The sequence below is a fragment of the Thermothelomyces heterothallicus genome (genome assembly GCF_042370625.1).
Source record: "Thermothelomyces heterothallicus CBS 202.75 unplaced genomic scaffold P884_scaffold_11, whole genome shotgun sequence".
In the NCBI taxonomy this organism is placed as follows: Eukaryota; Fungi; Ascomycota; class Sordariomycetes; order Sordariales; family Chaetomiaceae; genus Thermothelomyces; species Thermothelomyces heterothallicus.
Window position 1 is genome coordinate 476,486 of NW_027192572.1, and position 18,987 is coordinate 495,472.

The following is an 18,987-nucleotide window of genomic DNA, read 5'->3' on the forward strand; positions in this document are numbered from 1 at the left end:
GAACAGTCAGGTGAGCCGTACTCGGTACGGATTGCTCTGCACAAAGGGAACGGGACACGAGCTCGGTAGAGTTTGTCCCGCAACTTGCAGTTGGCGTTTAGGGACGCCTCCGTGAAAGAGGCACATATGACGGATTTTTTTTTGGAAGGGACATGGCTCGCCATGTCTGCGATTTCATGCCTGGCTTCTTGCTTGCTTGCCTCAGCAAGAGCCATGGCATTCCTGGGAGAAGAGGATGCTCGGCCGTGACTGAGCACGGTCCTGATTCGCCAACTGTTTGTTTATGGACCCACTGCGCTATTCCATTTTAGGAACGCATAGTCTGGTCCGGCTGAAAGGACCACATCACTTGGGGCTCGTCGCAGTTGTGCAACGCCCAGTGGAATCCGACAAGCAACACGCGCCCGCTCCGACCCGACCGACGCAATCGGCACTGAGAAGGTAAGACCTGCCCATCGCTCCTCCAGTTTCCCACCTTATCCACCCCGGCTTGCCGCTGAGGCTCCCCTACATAATCGGTCTCGTGATCTCCGCGATGCTTGGGCTGCATAGCTCGATGCCACGGGGATTGCGCGAGTATTGATTGTTGGCTGGAGGTTGGTGACGCCGGGAACCCGCCTGCGAAATTTTCTCGCGGCGCGCTCCACGCGGCCTCACATCCCCGTCGTTTTTTGTATGTCTAAATTCCTCCGAGCCAGATCGCCTCCACTTCGCCGTTCCCGGGTGTTGCGGCCGGGCTAGTGTCCAGGCCGTTGCTGCTCCCTCTTGCTCCGGATCGGTGTCGGTGCCGAGCGTCGCGGTGCACACGCTCTTCACCTGGCCTTTGCCCCGTTTTCCTTCAGCGAGCGCTGAGGCGGGCCCTTGGGCGGATTGTTCTCTTTGCTCGCGCCAGGAGTGGATCCGGCCCCCCCCCCCCCCTACGGCCTACGGCAGCAGCAGCAGCAGCGACAGGCCCAGCGCCCCCCAAGGCCAGAAACCAGTTTTGCCCCGTTGAACCACTGCACACTGCCCTCCCCGACACAACCGCGACGCGACTGCTCCATCGCGACAAGCTGTCGTCGCGCCCCTGCCCATCTCCCTTTTATCGCCGTCTTAGTTAATGACACTCGGTGTGCACGAATTTCGTGGCCGCTAACGGCGCTGAAAGAAATTCACCTCATGGGCGCGACCAGTCCCGCTGGAACCCTCTCCCTCCGATCGACATGAGCTCCTGGATCAACGAGGCCGCTGTCCCGAACCACAATGGCAACGGCTTCCCTCAGATCAACGACCCCTCCGCTGTCGCCGGGTCCATGATGGATCCCTCCGCCTTCATGGGCAATCCCGCCCAGTTCAATCCACAGTTCGCGAACCCGCAGCAGATGGTCATGCCGAACGGCCCTATGCGCAATGCATCGCCTTCGTTCCCAAACCCTATGTACCAAACCAACTCGGTCGTCCCGTCGAAGCGCCCAAGGCCGAGTAACGATAACATGGGCCAGTCTCCGCGGCCGGCGCCCGGGATGCTTCCGACGTCGCGTGCCGAAACACCGCAACAATCCGCGTTTCCGGGTTTTCAGCAGCCCGGCATGGCGCAACAGTCCTCGGGCCAGCCGTCGCCATATCCCCATCTCCAGCCGAATGGCTCCACAAACGCGACACCGTCGCCCATCATGGCGAACCAGATGCGCCCCGGGAGTGTTCCCCAGAGAGTCGCCTCGGCCTCGCCGCACCCATTCTCACCCGCCGCGCAACAGTTTCCGCAACCGTCTCCCTTGTCTACCGAACATGGTGGCGCCACGCCCCAGTCCTTTATGCAGCAAAATGCTTTCCAGCAAAACTTCAACCCTCAGTTCAGTGCCGCACAATCCCCGGCGAGGCCGTCTCCTTCTCCCAACCCGACCACCGGCCAGATGATACCTCAGCAAATGGGGCAGATGCAAATGGGGCAAGTACCCCAGCAGATGCAGCAGATGCAACAAATGGGACAATTGGGCCAGATGCCAGGCCAGATGTCTGGCCAGATGATGCCGAGTCAAATGGCAGGGCAGCTGCCCGGACAGATGCAGGGGCAGATGCAGGGACAGATGGGGCACCAGGTCCCGAACATGATGTTCCCTCAGCAAATGGGACAACCCCGGAATGCCCTCGAGCAGCAGAAGCTTTTCTACCAGATGCAGCTGCAGCAGCAAGCTCAGCAGACGAGCATGCAAATGCAGCAGATGAACGCCCAGAACATGATGCAGGCGCCCCATCCCAACCCAGCCCAAGCCCAGGCCCAGGCTCAAGTGCAGACGCAAGCGCAGGTGCAGGCACAAGCACAGGCGCAGGCGCAGGCGCAGGCGCAAGCCCGGAACATGATGGCAGCAAGGCAAGGCGCCGTTGCCAATGGGCAGATACCACCGGGCGCAATGAGGCCCCAGCAGGGAGTGCCGCAGCAGCCCATGATGCGGTTGCCTCCGCCGGAGCAGTTCATGAAGCATCTGGCGGCATTCATGAACTCGAAGGGCCTTCCGCTTGACATGCACCCCGTCGTTGATGGCCGCACAGTTCCGCTGTACAACCTGTTCCAGATCGTGTACAACAAGGGCGGAGGATATCGCAACACGACACAGTCCAACAGTTGGCTACAGGTTGCCCAAATCATGGGCTTTGCGCCCCACCAGATTCCTTCGGCCGCGCAACAGCTCAAGAGCATATACGAGCGAAATCTGTTCAAATATGAGGAGTTGTGGACAACACAGCAAAAGATGCGGTTACAGCAACAACAGGGAAGCATGGCGAACGCCCAGGGAATGCAACAGGGGACACCGACCAAGTCGATGCCCTCCGGCCAGATGCCCCCTCAAATGATGCAAGCCGGGCAGCAGGCTCAGCTACAAAGCCATGTGCAATCTCCTGCCAAGCCACCAGGACCGCAGCAGCCAAACGCGAATGGTTTCCCCGCTCCCCAACAACCCCCTCATGGCCAGCAGCCGCCGGCGGCTGGTCCTAACCAAGGCCACTCTCGCAATAGCCTGCCGAGGAGCGTCCAGGCGACACCTACGGCCGACGAGTTCCCCCTCCCTTCCCCCGCCCAGAGCAAGGCAGGAACGGCATCGGTCCCTGGCTCTGCCCACCCCGAAAATCAGGGACCGGCGGACGACACCGGAAGTTCGATGAAGTTTCCCGCCCCTTTCTCGACGAAACCGGACGAGTATGTGCCTTGTTCGCGTGAGATCACAACACACGGCGGGCTTGATGTGAAGGCGATGAAGAAAATCGGCGACGAGCTGCAAAGGGCCAAGATCGATGTCCCACTGCCCATCGATTACGGAAATGTTGATATCCATGCGCTCACAAAGAGCATACAGAGCGGCATCCATGGCGAGGTTCGGCTGGCTCTTGACACGCTAGCGTCGTTAACGTCCAGCGATTACTACTTCGTCAGTCCGACGCAGCCCATCCCTATTCCGCAGATCGACCTCAGACTCTGCGACGAATTGGTCGAAGCTCTGGTCGAATGCGCCGAGGATCAGCTCGACCTGTTGGTGGAGAACTCCGAGGAGGCGTCAAACGAAATCACAATCTCGCCTTACGAGGAGGTGGTGCGCGCCTGCCGTACGGAGGGGCTCGCGTTACGTAGCGTAGCTGTCTTTGGATCTTTAGCATACGACCTCGACCGCGCCGCGGATCGGCTCATCTGCATCACCACCATATTGCGCAACCTCTCGTGGCGGGAAGAAAACCACGCGCCACTGGCGGACGAGACGGTCATCAGGTTCCTCTGCGTCCTGATCCGGTACCTGGGTACGCGGGAGATGCTGCTTCGCACCCACGCCAATACACTTGACTTGATGAAGGATTTGGTGACCCTGCTCTCGAACACGGCGAGCGCCGTAGAGATACCCGGGCGAGAGCAAGCCTATTGCTTGTTGCAATTCTTGCTTGCTTTTGCGCCAACTCCGGGTCCGACACTGCACGAGGACAGGCTCTTCTTCCCCCCTTACGAGCCGAGTCTGCACCCGTACCTCCCACATGCTGTCGACTCCCTCGCCAAGCTTCTAGCTCGGGACGAGCCGAACAGGAGACACTATCGCAACATCTTCGCTGCTGAAGCCACGGTCGTCACGTCGCCGCCGTGTGAGCTCCTTACACGCACTTTCGGGCTCGCAATCAGTCCGATCCCCGATCATCTCCGTGAACACCGCCCCGTAAACTTGCCGCCGTTAGTCGAAGCGCGGAAGCCGCTGTTGATGCAAGGCCTACTCTCGGCGGATATACTGGCTGGTCTGGCGCCCGGATTCGAAAGCGGCGTCACTCGTTCCTGGCTCGCGTCCGGCAATGGATTTGCGCAGAACCTCTTCCTCCTTGCCCGGCAGCTGAGTGCCCAATTCGAGGGCTCGTCGGTCAGACCCGGGAGCGGTCAAGCTAGGGCCCAGCCCAAGAAAGATTTGGATCTCGTCTATATCATCGGACTGGCCGTCAGTATGCTCAAACGACTCACAGAGAAGGCGCTGGATCCCAATGACCCGACTGGGGAAAGCAGCATCCCGCCGGAGGTGCTTCCTACTAAGGAAAGCGTGCTTGGGCTCCTGCAACTGCAATCCCAGGAGTGGGCCAAGGAAGGGATACTGGCCGACCTGCTCGACTACGCGAGCATGGTGGACAAGAGCCTTCGACGGCGAGGGTGAGCGGGCCAGTAGAAGGTTTGGGTTCGGAGGGGCTTGGCGTTGGGCGTCTGATTAGCAAGCGGGCATGTATTTGCGTAGACTGTGATCGGGGTAGTGCGTGGATATCCTTCAACACTGGTGTACAAGTGCTGTTGCTCTTTCTTTTTGGAAATGATGCGTTGGATGATATAGAATGCGAGCGCAGTGACACGGCAGTGCTCATCCGCTCTGATAGTTTCGCATCATGCGATATATCGATGGTTGCCGGGGGGGTTCCAGTCTTGTTGGTATCTTCTCGCCATTCGTGCTCGTGTCGAGTGATATTTGACAGGGTGCTACGTGCAATTGTATTTGTACACGAAGGCAAGGCTAAAACCTAGTTCTAAGCAAACATTGTACAATTCTATAAACGTTCATCCAGCCACGGATTTTCCACAGCCAATAAATGCGACACAGCCAAAATAATCGTACAATTGGTCCGCTCTTCAGGCAGCGATCATGTATTCTCTCCCCAGGCCATGTGTTCGGAGAACAAACCACCGCATGCCAGTCCCACTCCAATCTTCGCAATTCCCTCAATCGGCTTGCACTCTTGTCACCATCTAAAAGCCCTGCTTCTCTAACCACCCTGTCACTTCCTCCTTTCGATGGCCCTGTAACCAGCGCGTTAGCATAGATCAGTCACTCGGGAGAACAAAAGAGCCCTGATGGAGAGAGAAAGCGGCAGGAAGAGAGGGATAAGAAAAGAACCAAGTCCTACCGGAACGATAATGTGGCCGGTGAGATTGTTCACCACCACACCCTTCTCCGGCAAGCCCAACCCCTGTGCAAGCGCCGAACGGAACCGTGCCCGGTCGCCCTCCACCTTCTTAATCGTCGTCAGCTTCTTGTTACCGCCGCGCTTGGCGAGGTGGTACACGGCGAGCTGGTTGGAGGGCGTGCGCCGGACGAAGTATGGTTTGGCGACTTGGGGTTGTGTGACGGAAGCCGGTCCTTGAGCTGCTGGAGAAGAAGATGGTGGCGTGTTTGAGGCTGTCGTTGTCGGTGTCGTCGTCGTGGTGGTGGAAGGAGGCTGGGAGGGCGTGGAATATGCTCGGGCGAGTGGTGCTGTCGAGAGCGCAGTTTGTCTGAGCGCCAGTCGTGACGGGGCTGCAAATCCCCGCAGAAGGGTCGCCGGTCGCAACATGGTGAGTTGTGGTCCGTGGAATGGTTGACTACTCGCCTCTACCGCGTGCGATGTTCGCGCTGCTCGGGACTTGGCGATGGGGACTTGGATTCTTCTCGCTATCGAAGCTTACCGCTTTCCTAATTGAGCATCGCAGCGGCAGGGCAGCCAAAATCGCCGGGCTGCGGCAGAATGATTCGCCGGCCCGACCATTCTCACCCCGCCCTTGCCAATTCTGGACTAGGCTGAGCTGGAGCATGGACCCTCCTCGCACCGCACTGGCTGCCCGCTCCGCCCACGGTTGGATCACACTTTCCAAATTTTGACCCCACCAAAGATCAAAAGACGCCTCGAGTCGGAAAATTGGCGGTTGCGCTGCTGCATCGGGTTTCTTTCGCTCCCCTGCAACCCTCCGACGCCGACTCCTCGCTCCCTCTGTGACCGAGTCTCACCCCCGGGAATTCCCCCGCCCCCCACCCCAAAAGGTCGGTAATTCAAAGCATTTTCCGTCGACGACGCAACTATCACCAGAAATTGCTTTGTATCACAAACAGCGGGAATCATGGCTTCTGCACCCACCGCCAACGGCGACGCCGCCGCGGCCGATTACAACCTCATTTCTAAGCTCGCCAAGCACCTCGATCGCCACCTTATCTTCCCGCTTCTCGAGTTCAGCGCTTCCCAACTGGTCGACGAGGAAAGCGGCGAGGTCAAGGATGAGGCAAAGGCGCGCGAGATCTCGCAGGCGAAATACTCGCTTCTAAAGAAGACCAACATGACGGACTACGTAGCCAACCTTTACTGCGAGCTTCAGGGCCTCGAGGAGCCGCCCGCCGAGTTTGCCGAGAAGAAGCAAAAAGTGTTCAGCCAGCTGCAGAAGTACGAGCAGGAGACGAGCAAGATCATTGAGCTTCTTGAGCGCGATGATGTGGTCAACAACCTTAGGAGTGACAAGGTGGCCAACTTGGAGTTTCTGAAGCGGGATCATCAGGTGCGATCTCTCTTTGGCATCTGGAGTCTAACGCAGCTTGAATGCTAACCGCCGGGGCCACAGGTGACAATGGAGATGGTGGATGCCCTGTTTGAACTCGGAAACCTACAATACAGCTGCGGCAACTACGCCGACGCGTCCGAGATGCTCTACCGCTTCCGCGTCCTCTCTACTGATAACGACAAGGTGGCGTATGCGACATGGGGCAGGCTCGCCTGCGAGATCCTCACCATGAACTGGGAGACGGCCATGGAGGAGTTGCAAAAGGTTCGCGAGACCATCGACTCGAGGCTGTCACAGAACCCGCTGGCGCAGCTGCACCACAGGACCGCCCTCACCCACTGGGCCCTGTTCCCCCTCTTCAACTTCGAAAAGGCCCGCGAGCCGATCCTCGAGCTCTTCTTCAGCGCCGGCTACATCAACACTATTCAGGCGAACTGCGCGTGGATCCTGCGCTACCTCGCCGTCGCCGTAATCACGAACCGCAGCCGCGCCAAGAACCCCGGCATCCACCAGAAGCAGATGAAGGACATCGTTCGGATCGTGAAGCAGGAGGCATACGAGTACCAAGATCCGGTCACGCGCTTCGTGCACGCGCTCTGCATTGACTTCGACTTCGAGGAGGCCCAGCGGCAGCTGGTTCTGGCCGAGGAGGTTCTCCGTGGTGATTTCTTCCTCCTTGCGCACGCCGACGACTTCGTCGACTCGGCGAGGCATCTGATCTTTGAGAGTTACTGCAAGATCCATGCTCGCATCTCGCTGCAGGATCTGAGCGCGAGACTGGGCCTGAATGCGGACGCGGCCGAGAAGTGGATCGTTAACCTCATCCGTGACACCAGGCTTGACGCCAAGATTGACTATAAGGAGGGTACAGTCGTCATGAACCACCCGCCAAGCTCCGTCTACCAGCAGGTTATCGAGAAGACCAAGGGAGGCTTCTTCAGGACGCAGGTTCTGAGCGCGGCGGTTGCAAAGTAGGAGCAGCAACTTGAGAACGAAACTATGGGGGGGGATGGTAATCAGAGCGAGGAGGAACAACCAGCTCTGGAACAGCCAGTTGCGGAGCACAGGCAGGATGGGAACCCCCAACCCGCGAACCTGCCAATTGATGGCCTAACCTGAGCCGGGCTTTCTTGCTTTGGCGGTTCGGCGCCGGACAGCGGAGTTGCAAAACTGGAATTGTGGGAGTTCTATGTCCCCCATCAAATCATGTGGCTCGATAGGGGAGGGGGAAGGTCTGGGTTTGCGGATTTGCAGCATCGGTAGACATCGTGCAATGGCGGCGACCATATATCACTATGCCGTTACAGCGGATGGGCAGCGATGTACATATACCTCGACGGCGCATGAGAATGGTTATGGCTGATGGCTTGCTTGGCGGATTCACTCCAGGATTTGCCAGAAGGGAAAAGTTTGAGCCACGTGCTCTTCGTCCAAACTGCGGTTATTCATTCCCTCGGACTGCTCTGCTTTCCTTGCACTTTGCGTCAACCTTCATCGTCCCTGTAGACGTGATTGCTGAAGACGTGATGTGTTGGACGTTTTTCAGCAAGCTGCGCATTGCTATTACCTAATCCCGCGAGGACAGCTTGGTTGATCATTCACATCCGTTCCAGCCCAAGTTTGCCTCAACTATTAGCATACCCTTATTTATGATTAGATCTGGGCGGGAGATCAGCTTGCCGTGTTTCTAGACCGTGGTAGTATGCGAAATCCTTCCAGCTTCCCGAATCTCTGTTGTTCCAGTGCTGTTCAGAGTTCACGTAGTCTGCGCAACCGGCCGCTGAGGTATATGGATCTCTAGATTAAGAAGAGGCCGAAAAGCCATCGACACCTTGTACATCGGGGCAGGACGTCTCTACTGGTATACTCTTCCCTGTGCCTAGGCTCAAACGCGCATTAACCGTCTACGTCTCGCTCATCACCCTTCCCTGCCTGCGAGCCACGTCCTTCCCTTTAGCTCATCAATGGCACTGTCCCTCAACCACCACGCACCATCCATCGCCGCGACCTCGTCCGCCTTCTTCTCCTGCTCGGAACTACCGGCTTCAGGCGCAGGCGCACCCAGTGAAACTTTCTTCTTGTTCTTTCCTGAAGATCCTTTCTTTGCTTTCCCTTTCCCCTTCGCTGTGCCAGCCTCTTCCTGCTGCTGCCTCTCTGTTCCACCGGGGCCCTTCCCCTGCGCAAAACTTCCTCTCCTCTCCGCCCACTCAAAAAGCAAGCGCAGACCTAGCAAGCGATCTCTCGACCACCCACCCACGCCGTCCGCTCCAGCCCTCAACGTCAACCTCGCATCTACCGCAGTGCTCGCTCCTTCACCCTCGCCTACCCCACCACCCCCAGCGCCAAACCGATCCAATACCATGGCCCTCTCGGCAACTGACAAACCCGCCAGCGCATCCAGCCCAAACACCCACTCAAGACATGGCTCGCCGTCTTTTTTCCGCCACTGCTGATCGCGGTCACTCCCCTCCATCATGATCGCCTCGTCAGCGCCAGCCCCATCATCCACCGCCGCAGCAAGCGAACGAAGCGTCGTCGAAAACGTCCCTTCGTCAGCAGGCCTGCGGCGTAGATACACGGTTTGGTTTCGACGGAAGTCGTCCCGTAGCCGCGGGGTGTCGGCAAATGGGATCACCAGGTCCCAGTAGCCGAGGGCTTTGGCGTCTGTCTCGACGCGTTCAATATCGTCCAGAGGTGGGAGAAGGCAGGGAGTTTGGCGGCGGAGGGTGATGGTTGCCGACTCGGGAGGGCCGGAAGGGGTTTCCTTATTGGTGTCCATTGGCGTAGTCTGATAGGCGGCGACTGCGGCAGCTGATGGGGAGTCTGGTCGGAGATGGATGAGAATTGGGATATTGAGGGGCTGATTGGTAACCAGGTCTTTTGTGACTAGGCACCGGTGCTCAGTTGCGAGGACCCAAAAGTGGCGGAAGGCTTGTAGGTGAGAGCGGTTATCTTGAACGTTGGCCGGGAAGAGAGGGTAAAAGGCAACAAGGAGTGAGGCAATAGCCAGGTTGGAGGTGTTGAATGTGGCTGTTCCGGAGCCGAGAAAGAGTGCCCCGATGGCGAGGTGGGCAGCAAGGTGGCTGCCGTAAGAGGTGGTGCTGTCGTCTCGGCCGTGGAGGGCGCGGAGCCGACGGAGGACGATGATATCTCCCGTTCCGGCCATCACCATTGCACACGACAGCGCTAGCACATCCATGCACATGCATGCGTTATTTCGGGCCAGTTCGCTGTCGTAGTTGTTTACCGGTATCCGGACTATGCGCATGAATTGGTCGAGATAATGGACCAGCAGATCTCGAACCCTGACGTTGGCAGATCCGGCAAAGCGCAAACCGAGCGCAAAGCATAGGCCGGCGAGGATCGAAAAAAAGGGCAGGTCTCGACTCCGCAACTTGGAAATGCTGGTCAGCTGGTAGAGAGGCCTATATTCCACGGGCAGGCCGCTCTCAATCCACTCGAAGGCAGGGTCTACCTCGTTCCAGAGGATGAGGTGTTTCGCAACTGTCCGCAAGAGCAAGATATCCGGTCGGACGTAGTCAAACTGCAACAGGGTGTCGGGGACGTCGATCTTGCGTGCCACTATATTGTCTTCAGACTTCATGTAGATGAGCGCGATGGCCACCACAGCCCCAGCAGCTGACCAGTCGAGGATATGGACAAGCTCTACCCTCTTGGTCGCCGTGGCTATAGTGAGTAGCTTTTCTGTCAGATGCATATCGCGCAGGCCCTTGAGATCGCTTCCCTTGCCGAGGTTTATGAAACCGAGGGCGAATCCAGCCGCGAGGCGGTAACTCTCGTCGCGGGCGGCTCCGCGCTCCTCCTCATCCTCCTCCCCGGGACTATCGACCTGCTCGATTTCTGAAAGCATGATCTCGCTCATGCGTCGGTGCTGGCTGTTGCAGTAAACCAGCCCGATGCCCATGACACCGGTGGTCTGCGTTGCAGTCGAGAGGTTGAGGTCGGCAGCCCCGCGAGGCAGCATGCGAGTGACGTGGACGGACAGGAGGCGAGTCATAAGCGCGTCCATTGTCCCGATATAGGACGCCGCCAAGCCAAGGAGCAGGCCAATGGTGGTCATGGTATGCTTCGGGGTGAGGTACTTAAACGCCACCCATCTGGCAACCGACTTGAGGTGCCCGTTCAGCCCGAGGGCTAGAAGGAAGCCGGCGTGACGGTTACTGAGGTCCTGACCCGGTTTATTGTACAAAATCCAGGAGGTGTCGATGCCTTTCGCCTGGGGCGATATCGCTAGACCGCCAGAGACGCCCTGATGGAAGAACGCCCAGCTGATCTTCTCCTCTGGAAACATGTTCTTGTCGACGCTCACCATGTTGTTTGCAGGCTTGACAAGGCAACTCAGGTTGAATGCCGAGATCTGGTACTTCTGAGCAAGTAGTGGGTACCGAAGAGCAAAATGAAGCAAGCCTCTCCCGGCTGAGATGGCTAGGGTGCTGTTCGCAATAGTCGTGACCAGTTCTTTCTGCTTCTCCAGATAGTCTGCCTCGGTCCATTCTGGCTTTGGATCCAGGCGTACAACACGGTGCTTGCTGGTAGACAGCATGCCCTGTGCTTCGTTCAGTCTCCTATCTTCCCTAAACAAGGAACGCACAACAGCTTGACGCTCCGCAGCGCCGGCATCCTCAACGTGGTCGTTAGGTCCTTCGAGGGTCCGGCACAAGGTCTGAAAATCCCACTTTGCCTCGTGCGAAGGGACCTGGCTGAAAGTTAGCAGATGAAATACTACAAGATATTGGAGTACTGACTTTAACATCGGAACCAAGAGATTGCCAGGTCTTGGTAGGTTGTAATACGCTGCTCACATCTGTGCGACCGATGAGAGCGAGCAGGTCCTTCGGCCACGACAGTGGTGGGTCTGGCTGACAGGTGGAAATAACGTCTTGCAGGGCCGTAAGAATTGCCTCTGGTAGGGTCTCAAGTATTTGTGAAGTAAAGCCGCACTGGTGCATAGCTGTCACCGCTTCGAGCCGATGGGAGACTGATTTGAACCTGGCAAGTAGTTTTTCGAACATCAGCGTACGAGGCGTAAGACTCGCCCACAGCTGGTCCCGCAGCCTTCCACCGGCACTATCGCGAGTAGTGTTGGCGTACAGGTCCGATAACGTGGGATACTCAGTATCGTGACCGCCCGCGAGGTGCTCTTGTATCCAGGAAAGAATGCAGTACTCTGATGGAGGTTCGGCCAAGTCGGACAGAACAAATGGGACTAAAGAGTGGTTAGCCTCTTGACACGGGACAAATCATGTCGGGACCAACATACAGAGGTCATTAGCGGGAGTTGGCTCCGCCTGTGCGCCCAGCGCATAGAGGGCCACGTATCGGTGCCATCCCAGCCACTTGGCAAGTTGGTGTAGAAGCGCCTTAAGGTCGGTTTGGCCGGGTGACAGATACTCTGAGGACAAGATATTCAACTTTTGTTCCTCGACATAGAGGTGAAGGGCAAGCATTATACTCCATGCTGCCGTGTTACGGGGCTCGCCGGTCCTGCTAAGTGCTGTAGGGAGATACCCTTCAAATCCAAATGCCGATAGCCCACTCGTCGAGGCCATCCATCTCCTGGCGAGGTGTATATGAAACAAGACAAAATCACTTGAAGCCGTTGGTTCCGCGCTGATGGTACCAGGCGCTTCAGGCGATTCGTCCAGCAGCCACTGCCACGCCTTCTTACGCATCCACGGGGGACAAGCAGATGAGTTCGGTGTCTCACGCAAATGCACCGCTTCCCACTTGTTCTTCGCAACCGCAGTGACGACTTCACTGCCGAGTGTCCGCAGTGAGGTTTCGCTATTATGCCCCATGGCCAAAAAGCTTGACAAAAGCAGGATTGTCACTGCCGACCACTCGATGTCGACAACTCCATGTACGAGCCCTTGGCGCTTCGTGTCCTGGAGCCATTGCATGACATGCCACCACCCAGCAACGAACCTATCCGCATATGAAGGGTGGAGGACGCTTCTGCAGACATCTAGGACCATGCGTACCTGCGGGGACGAGGGTTGCAGTTGAATCCTTATGCGATGGTATTTGCCGTCTTTGTCCCTAAGGTCGACCGTCCCCCGGGAATCAGCGTGGCACATGGTGTCAATTTGGGTTCCAGTCAGGTTGACGCCGAGAGAGTGTCGTCCCTGAGCTGCTACATTGACCCTGTGGCTGCCGGAGAACTCGAGACTGCTCAAATTGTCGAACAAGAGCAACGGCAGGGCGAGTGTCGTGACCTTTCCCCATGGTGACTGAAGACTGAGCTCTCTGCCGCCGTTTCTGTCTTCTGACAAAATCATGATAGATTCGTATCCATCGGATATCTTGCAAGAATCAACCACACTCTGAACTCTTCTGGGTTCACCAGGGATGATGAGGAGATCGTCAAGATCCGGAGAGCGCTTCGCCTTCCTCTTCTTAGGGGTGGTGTCCTCAAGTCCCTGGACATAAAGGGTGAGCAGCTGGAGCCTCTTGTCGACCGGATCTTGAATAGCAATTAACAAGATTGATCGGCCTTGCTCATCAGCAGCAGTCTGTGGACCTGCAAGAATGAAAACCTTGGCCTGCGTCTTAGCGGGCTTGCTGGAGAGCGAGTATCGCATGTTGGTGTTTTCCATACTGACGCTCTGAATCTTTGTAAAGAGCATCTCGCGTGCAAGACCATCGAAGTCGTGGTCATCAAGGCCCATATTATGAAACCCTTCAAAGTCACCGCCAGCACGCAGCTCTTCGAGGAGGTTGTCAACCGGTGCCTCCGGAAGGTGGTTGATACGGTTATAGTTGTAGCTGCCGCCAAAACTCGGGCCGCCATAGCCGCTGCTGAGCCGCAAGCGGTGATTGCCATGCGACTCGATACGTCTGCTACCATGGCCACCGTGGATTGACTGTTCGGCAAACGTCGCTCTGTCTTGCGAGGCAGACAGGTCGGCACGGGCCAAGAGCGAGCTCACTCGCCGTGATTGCCTGCGCGTAGCATCGTTGCCTCTTTCTGCGTCCACTAGGGAGTTCAATGCCTCCTCGAGGGCCTTGTCCTTGTCCTCTGCCTTAACGCTTTTTCTCGACTTCTTTCCGGGGAGGGGTACACCAAAGCTTTCTCTTGTCGAGGCATTGATCGGGGTCGCCGCGCCGCTTGCCAGTCCCGGGGCCATGGAGCTTCGCCGGCGCGACGGTTTGTGCTTTCGTTTTTGCTGCGGGCCAAGGAAAGGGTCCTCGATCTCGGGGTAGGTTAACCGCCATACGGTATACATGTTGGTTCCCCGGTTGACTGTGACCGCAAGGGTGAGCTCGCGATGGCCTGGTGCAGAAGGAACCGGGATATGAACAGCCTCGACGTGAAGGATCTCTTCAGCGCGATTGAGAAGTACAGGAGCAGCAGGCGTTTTGCGGCTCTTGCCAGTCGCTGGCGGTTCAGGATGAGTAACCACCAAGCCAATCTCGAGCAATGGATCGGTCAGACACACCAAGCGAGGCCAATGACACTCGCTCGCCTCCATAGGTTGCTGCCACATATTTTCCAAGGTAAAACTGAGCCGCAAGGGTAGAACTTTGGGGTTTCCCAAGCCCTCGGTCGAAAATTCTGTCAGACTCTGGTCATGGGTATGACGGGGACCCGGCGGCTGCGAAGAGACAAACGCCGCCGGAGGAACTTTGGGCAGCCTCAAGGAAACCGAAGTGTTATCGACTCGCAACTTTCGTTGTATGATGACGCCGCGGGGCCCAGCGCAGGCCGACTCGACTTCGAAGGGCATATGAACGACATGGCTTGTCCCCGACAGAAAGTAGATATGTGCCTGCAACCTGAGGAAGACAACGAGGGCTCGCGAAAGGGTGGGTTTTGCGGATGAATGCTTTGTGCGATCTCTTGGTTTGGGGGTGCCCTCTGGACAGTCTGCAGAGACAGGGAAGTAGGCAAGGATGGCCTGCGTCACGGGTTCCTTCTCACGGTCGAATCGAAAGCTTTTGCGGAAGAGACCGCCCCGAGACCAGACGACGCCGTTCTCCGTGGTTAGAAGTTCGTCTTGATACTCGCGGCCATCTTCCTTGCTAATGAAGATTTCCCAGGAATACGAAGAGGCGGGTGCATCTGGTGGCAAAATCCCTTCCTCGATCGCGTGCCGCAGTCCAATGGGTTGATGCAGCCCGAGAGACGTGACCGTGGCCATGTTGACAACGCAGTTGTGGGTGTCTCCGTAAGCTACATCAGATGCCGGAACGTTGGTGTCGTGCCACGGACTAGCAGTGCTGATTCCATGTCTGTCGAGTAACCGAAAGCTGGTGGTCGCTCAGCAGCGCGAAGAGTCAAAAAGTCAACTGCGATCCCGATCCCGATAGAACCTGGAAGATTCCTCCTCTAGGCCTTCAGCGGGATGCGCCTCAAGGTGGAAGGCGCGTTCAGAACGTGTCAAGCTGACAAGGCTACCCGCTTTGGTGCCCCACCAGAAGGAGGGGCAGGCGAGAGTTTAGTTAATTGGCCGCGCAAGGCTCGGCTCCTCTGAGAGCTCGGTACTGTCCTGCACACCAATGGAAGGTACTAGTACAGTGCGTTAACTAGTGTAAAGCCCCCGCAGCGAGTGGTTTGGTGGGTGCCGTCAGGTGCTGGGTACCTGACCGCCTTACTTACGTTGCCGGTAAGGCAGGGCACGGTAGGTACCGTATGCCCTGTTAACCCGTACATACATACCCTCCATACCTCGTCGAGACTCGCCGAAGCTCTGACGTAGCGCTTGGCTTCGCGCCCAAGCTCTAGCTCCAGGTCCGAAACCGAAACAACAGCTTGACCACTCCCCAACCGCAAGGGCCTTGACAGCTGCTCTCCTCCCAATCCTCGACATCTACCGCCATGAAGGTTCCTCGATTGCCCCAATCAACATGACCGAAAGCTCGCCGCAGCCCGGCGACAATGACCAACAAGAAACGTCAGAAACGCAGCCGAGCCCCGGATGCGCAACCGACCGAGACACCAACGTGACAAAAGCAGGCACGCTCGGCGATGCTCCGCTTTCCTCTTCTCAGAGTGCCACGATGGCGGAAAATTGCCCAGGGGCCACGGAGGGGTTATCGACTGATAACCGTGATGGCAGCGATGACGACGAAGAGGATGACGAGAGGGATGAGGACGAAGAAGAGGAAGACGATGAAGACGAGGAGGACGAGGAGGACGAGGAGGAAGAGGAAGAAGATGAAGAACCGAAGCTCAAATATGCGCGACTCACGCAGCATCTTGGCCCTGTGTATCGAAACGGCGATGCCACGAGCGCGTTTCTTGTGGCTGGAGACAAGATGGTCCGGTTGCCCCAAAGCCCTTTCTCTGTCAGGTACTCGTTGTCACAATTGCTGACTCTGACCAAAGATCGTCGGGACGCACAACGGCAATATTGTGAGTCGTATCGCCCGCCCATCTGTTCGTCGGCATTTTATTAACATCGTGGTATGTAGCATGTCGTCCAATTACCGGCACTCCAGTCCATACGTGTTTACCATGCCCACTCCGCCTCCGTTACTTCCATCGCGATCTCCCCTTTCCCTCCACCACTCCCGACTGCCAGGGGAGAAGCAGCTCCCAGGTCCGCCCCAGGTAGCCCTCTACGACCAGCCACTGAAACATCCGAGGGCCACGCGCCCCCGGCCTCCGCCTCCAGGAGGCCGAGGGAGCCACCACTCGTGCCGAATATACCGTCCAACAACATCTACATTGCGACGTCGTCGATGGATGGCAACATATGTGTCCAGTCCTTGGTCGATCCCAAGGATGTGCAGCTTCGGAACTTCGCCCGTCCTGTGCAGGCGGTTGCCCTCTCTCCCGAGTACAAGCATGACAAGATGTACCTGTCCGGTGGGCTGGCAGGCCAGCTCGTTCTGACCGTCGGCGCACCAACCGGCAGGAGTACGTCCATGACGACGGGTGCCACTGCGCAGGCCTCGGGATGGTTGGGAAGCATGGTCGGGGCCGGCACCGGCAAGGACACCGTACTGCATTCGGGGGAGGGCACCATCAACACGATCAAGTGGTCCTTGTCCGGGAAGTATGTGGCCTGGCAAAACGAGCACGGGGTCAAGATCATGCGCACAAAGCTGCATCTTGACCACGCCGATGCAGACGATGCTTGGAAGCGTATCGGGCACATCGACCGGCCACAGACAGAAGAGTGGGAGACCATGGCGGGCGTGTGGAAGGCCCGGATCGAGTGGGTTGACGAGCAAGCCGTTGAGCATGACGAGACTCCCGCGGACCGCGCTGAGGTTGTCCTATCGCCCGCGGCTGAAAGCCTGAGACAGCAGCAACTCAAGAGCAGCAGAAAGATCGAGCGATTGCTCGTGGGCTGGGGCGGCACCATCTGGATCGTCCACATTCACCCCGGCGTCATTGGGACGGGCAGAAATGCCGGGGAGAGGTCCGCTGGACGGGCAGAAATTGTGAAGATGTGAGTTCGTCGTGTTCTCTCTTCTTCGCGTCTTCTGCTAACGGAAGGGCCAGACTTCGCATGGATTGCATCATTTCCGGCCTTTCGCTATATACCCAAACTTTGTTGCTTGTTCTGGCTTATTGCTTACCCGACGAGGAGGAGGAGGAGGAAGACGGCCAGCAGACTCGCGGACACGTACGCTCATTGTCCGAAGCCTCCAGGGAAAGCAGACCCTCTGGTGGAATCCCTCGCAGGCAAAACAACCAGCCCCCAGAACTGCGACTCATCGACCTCTCGTCACAAGCCGAGGTGGATAAGGATGGGCTTACTATCAGCCGCTACGAGAGATTATCATCCAACGACTACCACCTCGGGATCCTGCCCGCACAAAACGCTGCGGCTGCGGCATCGTCCCGTGGCGCCCTGGAAACATTGGCAGGGCTGGGTTCCGAGATGCTGAACGCTGCACTGAACCCCTTGTCTCTGTTTAGCTCGGCGGCGAGCGTCATGAGCAGAGGAAGCGACGGTGCCTCCGGAGCCAATGTGCCGCCTCCTGGGAGTCGGACAGGACGCGCCTCGGTACATCCGCATCTCCTCAAGCCGGGGGTAAAAATCTTCATTCATAGCCCATACGACTGCGTGCTTGCAACGCGCAGAGACTTGGGCGACCACTTGGCATGGCTTCTGGATCATCACCAGTACCAACAAGCGTGGCAGCTTGTCGACGAGCATCCCGAGATAATGGCGGGCGCGCCGGACGCAACACCTTCCTCGCCTCAGCATACGCACAGCACGGATGACTTCTATGACGATTCAGCATCGGTCACCGAAGGTATGCGCTCCTTCTACTCGGCCGCAGAAAAGGAAAAGCGGAGAATTGGCGAGCTCTGGATACAAGACATCATCGAGACCGGCGACTGGGTGAGGGCAGGGCAGGTGTGCGGTAAGGTCCTTGGGACTCCCGATCGCTGGGAGAAGTGGGTGTGGACGTTTGCCGGTGCCAACAAGTTTGATGAGATTGTGAATTACATCCCCACGGAGCGCACACGGCCGCCGATGCCGGGTACCCTGTACGAGGTCATGCTTGGGCACTACCTCCAGGTCAACAAACCCAGGTTTCGTGAGCTATTGGAACGATGGTCTCCGGATCTCTACGACGTGAGTGCCATCACGACCGTACTTGAGAACCAACTGAAGTATAGGGACGTGCGGGAAGACAGCGTCGAGGATGGCGAGGTCGGCCGTGACTGGCGCATTGTCATGGAGAGCCTCGCCAAACTGCACGAGGCAAACGGCAGGAACAGGGAGGCGCTGCGATGCCACATTAGGCTCCAGGACGCCGACTCGGCCATGCGGCTGATCAAGGAAGGCCACCTCGCCGACGCGGTGGCAGATGACATTCCGAGCTTCATTGGCCTGCGCGTGCCGCAGGGTCAGGCTGGCAAAATGAGCCAAGCCGAGCTAGAGGAGGCGACGGCGGAAGCCATCACTCTTTTGGTAGACGAGGCACAGCACGGCCTGGTGAAGCCCGAGGACGTTGTCAGCCAGCTACAGGAGAAGAGCCTGGACTTGTACACATTCTTCTACCTCCGCGGTTTGTGGCGGGGAGAGGGCATCCACGAGCACTCGGACGAATCACGCGCGCGCCTGGCCACTGACAGCAAATCCTTGGTCGACCATTTCGCCGACCTTGCTGTGCATCTCTTTGCCATGTATGAGCAGCCGCTCCTGATGGACTTTCTGAAAACCTCGACTGCGTACGCGTTCGAGAAGGTAACCCTCTTGTCTTCCCCC

General features: G+C 57.6%; 5 protein-coding genes across 5 annotated transcripts in view; 3 read left to right on the forward strand and 2 right to left on the reverse strand.

Moving 5' to 3' along the window:
• Window positions 1–1,147: 1,147 nt before the first annotated feature.
• P884DRAFT_259618 (uncharacterized protein) lies at window positions 1,148–4,967 on the forward strand. The gene has a single exon (XM_069441366.1). The coding sequence runs from the start codon at window positions 1,203–1,205 to the stop codon at window positions 4,650–4,652; it is 3,450 nt and encodes a 1,149-aa protein (XP_069297571.1). The 5' UTR covers window positions 1,148–1,202; the 3' UTR covers window positions 4,653–4,967.
• A 266-nt stretch (window positions 4,968–5,233) lies between these two features.
• On the reverse strand, window positions 5,234–5,904 carry P884DRAFT_243434 (mitochondrial 54S ribosomal protein mL49; the record flags this gene model as incomplete). Its single annotated transcript, XM_069440321.1, has 2 exons — window positions 5,392–5,904; window positions 5,234–5,284 (listed from the first exon to the last, which is right to left on the reverse strand). Exons 1-2 carry the CDS (start codon window positions 5,815–5,817, stop codon window positions 5,234–5,236), a joined length of 477 nt encoding a protein of 158 aa, XP_069297572.1. The 5' UTR covers window positions 5,818–5,904.
• A 454-nt stretch (window positions 5,905–6,358) lies between these two features.
• On the forward strand, window positions 6,359–7,765 carry P884DRAFT_200741 (eIF3 subunit 6 N terminal domain-containing protein; the record flags this gene model as incomplete). Its single annotated transcript, XM_069438314.1, has 2 exons — window positions 6,359–6,787; window positions 6,851–7,765. 2 exons carry the CDS (start codon window positions 6,359–6,361, stop codon window positions 7,763–7,765), a joined length of 1,344 nt encoding a protein of 447 aa, XP_069297573.1.
• Window positions 7,766–8,579: 814 nt separating this feature from the next.
• P884DRAFT_223874 (uncharacterized protein) lies at window positions 8,580–14,298 on the reverse strand (the record flags this gene model as incomplete). The annotated part of the gene is made up of 4 exons (XM_069439573.1): window positions 8,580–11,507; window positions 11,557–12,017; window positions 12,072–13,885; window positions 14,036–14,298. 4 exons carry the CDS (start codon window positions 14,296–14,298, stop codon window positions 8,709–8,711), a joined length of 5,337 nt encoding a protein of 1,778 aa, XP_069297574.1. The 3' UTR covers window positions 8,580–8,708.
• Window positions 14,299–15,658: 1,360 nt separating this feature from the next.
• Window positions 15,659–18,987, forward strand: part of P884DRAFT_200623 (uncharacterized protein) — a gene marked incomplete at both ends in the record, with an annotated part of 4,339 nt that continues 1,010 nt past the window's right edge. The window contains 4 exons of the mRNA XM_069438308.1: window positions 15,659–16,072; window positions 16,140–16,166; window positions 16,226–17,211; window positions 17,265–18,966. Of these exons, the coding sequence (XP_069297575.1) occupies window positions 15,659–16,072; window positions 16,140–16,166; window positions 16,226–17,211; window positions 17,265–18,966 (3,129 nt within the window). The remainder of the gene's footprint in view (window positions 16,073–16,139; window positions 16,167–16,225; window positions 17,212–17,264; window positions 18,967–18,987) is intronic.

What these genes read in the sequence shown, in the direction of transcription:
- P884DRAFT_259618 (XM_069441366.1), top strand. Translation starts at nt 1,203, where the DNA reads ATGAGCTCCTGGATCAACGAGGCCGCTGTCCCGAACCACAATGGCAAC.